This window comes from Astyanax mexicanus, chromosome 18, assembly GCF_023375975.1.
Source record: "Astyanax mexicanus isolate ESR-SI-001 chromosome 18, AstMex3_surface, whole genome shotgun sequence".
NCBI lineage: Eukaryota > Metazoa > Chordata > Actinopteri > Characiformes > Acestrorhamphidae > Astyanax > Astyanax mexicanus.
This window is the reverse complement of record NC_064425.1, coordinates 4888746-4898809: the sequence shown is the minus strand read 5'-3', so window position 1 is coordinate 4898809 and position 10064 is coordinate 4888746. Positions and strand designations below refer to the sequence as shown.

The window sequence follows — 10064 nt, the reverse complement described above, 5'->3', positions numbered from 1 at the left end:
TTCTACAACAGGAAGTCACATCTACAACAGGAAGTGACATCAGCTGGTTCTTCTGAAGATCATGGGAAGATCAAAATTATGTTCCCTCATTAGTTTTTCTGTATATTTAATCTTATTGTAACATTGATGGTCCATTGATGACTGAGGAGCTCAATCTCAACACTCAGTCTTGTTACCTCAATTAATTCTTACATCTTATTTGTTTGTTTTTAAAATACACATTTTTGGGAAAATCACTAGAATGTGCTCAGTGTCCTCATGCTATTAGCATAGCTTCTATTTAGCTATTTTTCATGTTTCTGCTAATTCTATGCTAAAAAATCATTCCTGTTACTCATAACATATAAAGTAACAGGAATGAGTACCAGTAACAGAAGTGAGTATTGTCCCCTGTTTGTTATTGATTAATGTGAATATTAGTTAGTGTAAACCATTTTTTCCCCAACTCTGTTTGGTTCATCATTTATCAATTTGTGTAATACATTGCATGATAATACATTTTATCTTTTTCAGGTTTGGGTCTTCTTGAAAAGATAAAAATGGCTTTGCATCTTTTTTTAGAAAAACACAATGCATTTTTGTCATAAATATCAATTATTTGAACATGCAAACATTTCTTTAAAATAATTCTTTTTTTAAAAAGAGGTTACTGGACTTGCTTTTAAACATGCTTTTTAAATGTCACGTTTTATAACCATCTTTAGCTTAGAAACCTTGTAAAATTTTAAGTAAAGCTGCCTGAGTTTGACAAGTACATGTTTTTAATAGTTAAATATATGTGTTATTAGATTCAGAGTTGAAAATAGATAAAAAATATATGTTTATATAATTTGTATACAAGCAAATGGCACCTAATTATAAATGTTTTATAGAAAAAGATAATTCGTTCTCAGCCATTCCTTTGCTTTCATTATACATTATAGTGAGAATTACAGAATTACATCATCTCTTCTTTACTCTTCTTTGCTTTGCCTGTTTAATGACGCAAGGTGTCACTGCATTAAAGGTAAAAGGTTGCTGAAAGCCCCGCCCACTCCGGTTACATCATTCTCCCGGCCACGCCCCTCAGCCCAGGCTGCACAGCGAACTTTTTAGCGTTGGCTGCGCGCGAGCTGCTGCTGCTGCTGGTTGTGTTTATTATATTATTACTCTGTTTATTCAGAGTTTAACCGAGGAGGGAAGAAATGGGCTGGACCTTCAAGGGGAGCGCTGTGCGCGAGATAACCTCGCCGTGAGACACTGAGCCGGAGACAGGTGAGTCCTTCACGAGGTGATGAACATCAGCCGGTCCTCCAGCTGGATGTTGGACATTATACTTGGAAAAGAAGGAGGTGGAAGGATGAGGGAGAAGGTGGAGGGGCTGTTTGAGACTGAAGTAGAGTGATTCTGGGGGCTGTAGCTGTGTTTGAGAAAGAAAGGACCTCTCTTTATGTTTGTCCTTTGTCCTTGTCTTGTCTTGTCCTAGTCTGGTCTGGTCTGGTCTGATTTGTTCTCTTCTGGTCTGATCTGTCTTGTCTTGTCCTAATCTGGTCTGTTCTGGTCTGTTCTGGTGTGTTTTGGTCTGTTCTGTTCTGGTCTGTTCTGGTGTGTCCTGGTCTGTTCTGTTCTGGTCTCTTCTGGTCTGTTCTGTTATGTCCTGGTCTGGTCTGGTCTGGTCTGTCATGTCCTGGTCTGGTCTCTTCTGGTGTGTCCTGGTCTGTCTTGGTCTGGTCTGTCCTGTTCTGTCCTGTACTGTCTTGTTCTGGTTTGGTCTGTCCTTGTCTGTTCTGGTCTGTCATGTTCAGGTCATTCCTGGTCTTTTCTGGTCTGTCCTGGTCTGTTGTGGTCTGTCCTGTCCTGGTCTGTTCTGGTCTCTTCTGGTCTGTTCTGATATGTCCTGGTCTGGTCTGTCCTGGTCTTTTCTGGTCTGGTCTGTTCTATTCTGGTCTGTCCTGGTCTGTCCTGTCCTGGTCTGGTCTGTCCTGGTCTGTTTTGTTCTGTTTTTGTCTGTCCTGATCTGTTTTCTTTAGTCCAGTATGTTCAGAGCTGAGAGATTGTGAGGTCGACCTGCCTGACCTCCTCCTCCTGGAGACCAAACACAGCATGGAAACACAGGTCAATATTTCATCTCCTCTCAAAGGTCCTGAAGCTTCTCTATGGATGGCTCCAACTTACTCTGCCTGTGTGTGTGTGTGTGTGTGTGTGTGTGTGTGTGTGTGTGTGTGTGTGAGTGTAGTGGGAGAAGTCCTGTCGCTTAGCAACTAAACATTAATCCAACATTTATCTTTTGCCATAAAATCCCACACACTTTTACTATGACAGATGCAGATCTCAACATGACCATCCAACAGCATGGATCTCCACTTTGAGAACTGAACATAGCAAACATGCAACACTGAGAGTTAAGAGAATATGGAAGGGTTTTTATATTATAAATGAACTCTAAAACTGTAATGTATTTAGTGCCTGACAGTTTCTTATTGGTAATACACTTATTAATACAAATAATGACTTTATTACTGCAGTTCTTCACCTGTCAGGCCTTCTCTAAATCTTCTCTTCACTGCTGAAATGGAGACCTAGTCTATTTATGTTAATCTGAGCTAAAGGCTAAAGGTGTTGTTTCCATGTGGGTCAGCCAGACGTCTTCCTGTAGCAGTTTTCTCCAGTTTTTTAAGAGTCTTTTGAAGGTGTAGGAAACAGTACTCGCTAGGGGTGTACCATATCATATCATACACAATAAAATCACCAACATTTTTGAATATCGTAAGACCCTGAAATATCGTGCCATATCGCCCACCCATAATTATCACATCCGTGTACTACTTTTTTACTGTTTTTATCAAAAGAAAAAATCATTATTTATCTACTAGAGACAGATTATAACTGTTCAGTATCATTTATTTTACTTTAATCCTGGATATATGGAGATATTTGGAGTTCATTATTATTGTTATTAGTATCATGACATTCTGGATCATTGACTTCTTTTATAAATCAGATAAAATTCTTGTGTTTTTAAAAATATTTTTAATCAGTTAGGGGTGTGCCATATTATATTGTATGCAATAATAAAATAAAATTTTCATTTTGTTGCAGTAGTGTATTCATATCGCCAAGAGTATTGTTATCGTGAAAATAGCATGAAATATTGTGATATTATTTATATAACACACACACACATACTCTGGGAAGGATGTATTTACCCTGCATGTGTTTTAAGTCTGTCCTGTCAGGTAAAGGTGAACTCTGCTGAGTCAAGGTTTCAGATGATCTTAGTCAGCAAAGCACGTACTCGTGTAAAATAGGCTGCTGAGGGACGAATACCCTTATCTTGCTGTTGGCTGTTACAGCGACTACATGTAGGCCTAATGCAGGTATTTATTTACTTTGTTTATGCTGTTTTGTAGGCTGTGACTTGTCTGTTCTCAGTGTGGAATTGCTTATTTTAGTCTTTTATTACACTTCCTGCAGTAAAACAAGTATTACAATTGGTATTTTTATGTTACAGTCTGATGAGTGTTTGAATCCTGTGTACATTAAATTAAAATTGTATATATAATATATAGCTGCTGACATGCAAATACATTATAATAATCAGTACCAATATGGCCACAGAGAAAAATAGATTTATCTATAATGTAGTAGTTGGTGATATGCCCCTAAAATAATTTCACAATATGTCATGGTATTTTTGCGATAATGATACTTTTGGCGATATGAAAAAACACTAAATCAAATATATATATATATATATATATATGTATTTATATATATATATATATATATATATATATATATATTTATGTTTATGTATATGTTTATATATATATATATATATATATATATATATATATATATATATATATATATATATATATATATATATGTATATATCTCCATATATCCAGGATTAAAGTAAAATAAATGATGTTGACAAATATAATCTGTCTCTAGTAGATATAAATGTAAATATTATTTCTGCTAGTGAAATGATTTCACATCCTAAAAAGTCTCCTTGTTTTTTATTGTTTAAATGAAATCAAGTTAAACAGTTTGATTAATTGTGAAAATATTCAGTGGATTACTTAATACCTAATATAATCGATAGAGTGATCAACTGTTCATTATTTATCAAAAGCGTTACAAGATTAATCATCTGATTGTAGTTCAGTCTGCTAATTATTGGGCCGATTTATCGATCAGTGGATTATTGCCTCATTATTGTTAGATTGATTAATCAACCAGTTTCCCAGCAACCCTCCACCCCTCTTCAAAAGACTATACATGGTTTGTTACTCTTGGTGATATGACAAAATACTGAATAAAAAAAAAATATATATATATATATTTCAAGAATACACTACTGCAACAAAATTAAATGGAATAATTATCCTTGAATAGCTGTGAAAATATTCAGTAGATTACTTAATACATAATATATTCAGTAGAGTTACCAATTGTTCAATTGTTCAGTTGTTTATTATATGTCAAAATCATCACATGATTAACCGTTTGATTGTAGTTCAATCTGCTAATTATTGTGCCAATTAATCGAATAGTCAATTATCTCCAGATTATTGTTAGCTTGATTAATCAATCAATTTCCCAGCAACCCTCCACCCCTCTTTGAAGGACTATACATGGTTTGTTACTCTTGGCAATATGACAAAACACTGGATTAAAAATATATATATATATATATATATATATATTTCAATAATACACTACTGCAACAAAATGAAAATGAAATGGAATAATAATCCTTGGTTAGTTTTGAAAATATTCAGTAGATTATTTAATACATAATATATTCGGTAGAGTAACCAACTGTTCAATTGTTTATTATTTGTCAAAGTCATCACAAGATTATTCGTCTGATTGTAGTTTAATCTGCTAACTATTGGGCCATTTAATCGATCAGTGGATTATTGCCTCATTATTGTTAGCTTGATTAATTAACCAGTTTCCCAGCAACCCTCCACCCCATTTTCAAAAGACTATGCATGGTTTGTTACTCTTGGTGATATGACAAAATACTGAAAAAAAAAAAAAAAAAAAAAAAAAAAAAAAAATATATATATATATATATATATATATATATATATATGTATTTCAAGAATACACTACTGCAACAAAATTTAAACTAAATGGAATAATTATCCTTGAATAACTGTGAAAATTGTTCAATTGTTTATTATTTGTCAAAGTCATCACAAGATTATTCGTCTGACTGTAGTTCAATCTGCTAACTATTGGGCTGTTTAATCGAGCTGACGATCGTATTGCCTGATTATTGTTTGCTTAATTGATTAATCAACCAATTTCCCAACAATCCTCCACCCCATTTTTGAAAGACTATACATGGTTTGTTACTGTCTGTTTTTATTGGTTAACTTGTTTATTGGTAAAACTTGTTTGCTTGATTAAATTGTCAGAATCGATAATCAGTACAATTGATAAAGACACCTTTTTAAATGTTTTAATTCACTTCTTATAGCTGCTGAAATGCAAATACAGTGTATATTCGTTATTTATTGTTAAACAACTGGCAGTTGTTTTTTATATTAAGGTTACATTTTATGAACAAACAGAAATGCTCAAAGAATACACTCACATTATAGCCCTAACAATCAGCCCTAATAATCTGCTAATTATTGGGCCGATTAATCGATCAGTGGATTATTGCCTCATTATTGTTAGCTTGATTAATCAACCAATTTCCCAACAACTCTCCACCCCATTTTCGAAAGACTATACATGCTTTGTTACCGTCTGTTTTTATTGGTTAATTTGTTTATTGGTCAAATTTATTTGCTTGATTAAATTGTCAGAATTATTAGTCCATTATTCGATTATCAGTTTAAAAAATAAAGACACCTTTTTAATTATTTTTTATTCACTTCTTATCTCAGTTCCAGCGTACCTGCTGCTGCCGTCGTGCACCACAGTTCGGAGTGGGTTAAAGTCTAGCGCTTCTGCTAGCCAAGGTTGAAGCTTTATTCTGAACAGAGAACCAATCTCTTTTCCTCCCTCCCCTCGCAGACGGGCAGCTGTTGCAGTGAGTCAGTATCATGGAGGCAGGCAGCGAGACTGCTGCAGCGCCACACAGCACAGCTCCAGCACCTCTGGGAGACGCAGCCAGTCATGATCCACTACAAGGGTGAGTCTCAGCCTGCCTGCCTGCCGCTAACGCCTGCCGCTCCTCTCCCATCGCTTTCAGATTCGCTGTAGCGGAGGATTATGATTAGTCATGCTGTTGAATGTGTATGGGGTGTGTATGTATCTATGTATGGATGTGTGTGTGTGTGTGTGTGTGTGTGAATGTGTGTGTGTATGTCAGGGACTGGCGTTTTTAATCTGTCTATATGTTGCAAGACTCAGAATGTCGTTTTGTGCAGGGCGATGTATGTAGAACGCCATGCTAATGTTTGCACGAGCGTTTTCCCTGTTCAGATGACTGATTGCCTCTTCTGTTCGCTTTGGCCTATTTCAATAGCGCTGCAGCAGATCCCTGGAAGGTTTGCCCACGGACTAGATAGATGAGACTTCCGTAGCAATACAACAGGTCATTTGTATGCAGCTAGAGCACTGTAAAGTACTGCGTATGTACAGCTGATAGTACTATGTGAATTATTACCTTTTTGCCTAATTAATTGTACGAATGGTCATGTGATTATTCGATTGCCCATATAATTGATAGCCACAAAGAAAAAAATACATCTACAGGGGTTGGACAATGAAACTGAAACACCTGTCATTTTAGTGTGGGAGGTTTCATCATGGCTAAGTTGGAGCAGCCTGGTGGCCAATCTTCATTAATTGCACATTGCACCAGTAAGAGCAGAGTGTGAAGGTTCAATTAGCAGGGTAAGAGCACAGTTTTGCTTAAAATATGGGTGACATACCAGACTTCAAAAGAGGACAAATTGTTGGTGCATGTCTTACTGGCGCATCTGTGACCAAGACAGCAAGTGATGCATTAAGAGCCAACCACATCCAACAGGATTAACTGTGGATGCTGTAAGAGGAAGCTGTCTGAAAGGGATGTTCGGGTGCTAACCCGGATTGTATCTAAAAAACATAAAACCACGGCTGATCAAATCACGCAGAATTCAATGTGCACCTCAACTCTCCTGTTTCCACTAGAACTGTCCGTCACCACAATCAATTATTATTCTTTCACAATTCCAGCTCCATGAATCCTGACATTGTCTTATCTTGGAATATGCCCGTGTTCATCAGGGAAGAAAAAATAAATCCGTTGATGGAATAACCTGGTCTATATTCAGTATATTCAGGTAGTCAGCTGACTTTGGCCAGGCAGTGTATGTACTTTTTGATATGAGGTTAATATGATGGTTACATTTTTAAAATAATATTTCTGTTGAAATTGAACTTATTAATACTACTAATAAAATCAGTTTACAGTCACTTCTGTTAAAAAGGTTAAAAAGTTTTTTTTCTTCTACATCCCCAATTCAGAAATAGTTGGGACAAAATAGATAATTCAGTTTAGTAAAATTTAAATTCTTACGTTCTTTCATTTCATTGCATGCAGTTTAATTAATATATTTGTTCATGTTTGATGCTAATTTTAATTTGTTATACTTAATACATATTAATTCTTGCATTTCCGTCTTGCAACACTTTTTTAAAAAAGTGCACGGTAAAGCATTTCCCACTATGTTTTGGAACAGGATGGGTTCATCATTATAGCGTTTTTCTTTCAAAATTCTCCACATACTATTGGGGACAGATCAGGACTACATATAAGCCAGTCCAGTATCTGTACCCTCTTCTTCTGCAGACATTACCATACTGTGTAATACTGTGTGTGCAGAATGTGGGTTTGCATTGTCTTTGTTGACAGATGCATGGACATACCTAAAAAATATATGCTTTTGAAGACTGCATTAATTATTAGAGCATTACAGAAGTGTACTGACACATTCTTGTACAATGAGAGTCCCTGGACTGTCCTTTTTGTCCTTGGTCCAGGACACATAGTGCCCATATCTAGCTTAGGCTTGCTCTTTTGTCCTTTACTCATTGAAATTTCTCCTGATTCCTTTAATAACTTAATGATTTTATGAAGTGCAAATGTAGAAATATGGAATTTTCTTCCCATCATTCTTTGAAATACTAATTTCTGAAGATCTAAGATTCTAAGATTCTCAAAGGCTTAGTTAGTAGATATTGCTTTTGTACCAAATATTAATAATAATAATACTTTATTTTTATATAGCGCTTTTCTGAAACCCAGAGACTCTTTCAGTCATAGAATATAGAAGATACAGAATTATACAGTACACAACCAGTCAAATATCAGTTACAGTTAGGAATATCAACTAATGGACAACAGTACAATTACATGTAGAGAAGAAATAATCAGGTTGGGAGGTCAGAGGCAACAGAAAAGAGGTGAGTCTTAAGTAGGGGTGTGTCATATCGAATCGTACGCAATAATATCACCAATATTTTTAATATCCTGAACAATATTATACCCTGAAATATCATGCCATATCACCCACCCCTAATTATCACATCAGGGTACTACTTGTTTTGCTGTTTTTAGCAACAACAAAAAAATCGCACTGTTCTCATTTCTCATTATATATCTACTAGAGGCAGATTATATCTGTCCAGTATCATTTATTTAACTTTAATCCTGGATGTATGGAGATATATGGAGTGCGTTATTATCAGTATCATGACACTCTGGATCATTGACTTCTGTCAATATATGATGAAATTCTTGAATTTTTTAATATCTCAGTTAGGGTTGTGCCATTTCATATTATATTGTATGCAATAGTGAAATTTAATTTTGATTTTGTTACAGTAGTGTATTCTTAAAATATTTTTTAATTCAGTGTTTTGTCGAGTATCGTTATTGTGAAAATACCATGAAAAATCGTGATATTATTTTAGGGCCATATCGCCCTAAAATGGAGCCTGGAGAAAGCCTGATTGCCAGAACTAGACATCCTCTGAGAAAATGACAGGCTGAATTATCTACTGTTTTTCTCTGAACTCCGTGGTCCTCCAGTAATTTTAGTCCCGTCTAGACGCGCATATCTAAGTTTTATCTCCTTGCATTTAATAAAATAGTTGTCTGTCCTTCTGTGCACCGTAATTACACTTTGGACGGGCGTTTCCATGGAGATCCACGTAAACACAACAGTGAGTGGAAATGGAGGAGCTACTGAACATGATGTCATGTGACTAAGAAAGCCAAAATCTGGTCCTCCTGTTTTTTTCAATTACAGTCTAGATGCAAGAGTTTTATAACTGAGTAGAAATATGCAATATTTTTTTTACAGACGTCACCCTGAGAATCTAATCCCGTCCTGATAGGGCTTAAGTTGACCAGACAAAACATTTTATATTGGGTATATTGGGTTCGAACTGTTTGCAAAGTTAATGTAAGAAACACTGTGAACTGTGATTTGCATTTTCCATACTGTCCCAGTTGTTCTTATCTTTTCTGATAATCTTAAATTCTCCCACCACTTAGGTTCTCCTGCATCAGAATGCATGTACGTTGCTTCACTTAGGCCTATTTCCATCTCAAAGAGTGGAGTCTAGCTGTCCACATCTCTTGGGGCCAAAGGCTTTCCCCAGTTCATATTGTCTCAGAGCAGCAGATGGGCCGTTACAGCTCCGGTCTTTCAGTCCACCTTTTCTGGACACAATAAAAGGCTCCCCTGTCTCGACAGCTACACTGACTCACCTTACCTGCCCTGCTCAGCTACTCCTGTTTCATCTTATTATAGTAGAAATTCAGGTCAGTTCTTCATTTCAGATTTGGTTTGTGACTGACCACATGAAGTGATGTCTTTGTTCGGTGCTAAAGAGCACAATAGCGTGATTGTTGGCTGCATGTGGTCTGATCAGGCATGTCCAGTGTGCCTCGCCTTCACCTTAGCCTTAGTGTCACTTAATAGAGGATATATGTAGAATAAAGCTTGTTTGTACAGATACATTTGTGTTCAAAATTATTCAACCACCACTGCAGTAAAGTTTTAAGTTTTAGCAAGTTTAACCCTCCTGAAAGGTTCTGGGTCAAATTGATTTTTTTT

At 35.9% G+C, this 10064-nt stretch overlaps 1 protein-coding gene across 1 annotated transcript in view; it reads left to right on the top strand.

The window, feature by feature from the left end:
- Nucleotides 1-1119: 1119 nt before the first annotated feature.
- The window catches only part of arhgap32a (Rho GTPase activating protein 32a), a 63051-nt gene continuing 54106 nt past the window's right edge, over nt 1120-10064 (top strand). Inside the window, exons 1-2 of the mRNA XM_022674824.2 lie at nt 1120-1254; nt 6025-6142. Coding sequence (XP_022530545.2) covers nt 6054-6142 — 89 coding nt within the window. The 5' untranslated portion in view covers nt 1120-1254; nt 6025-6053. The remainder of the gene's footprint in view (nt 1255-6024; nt 6143-10064) is intronic.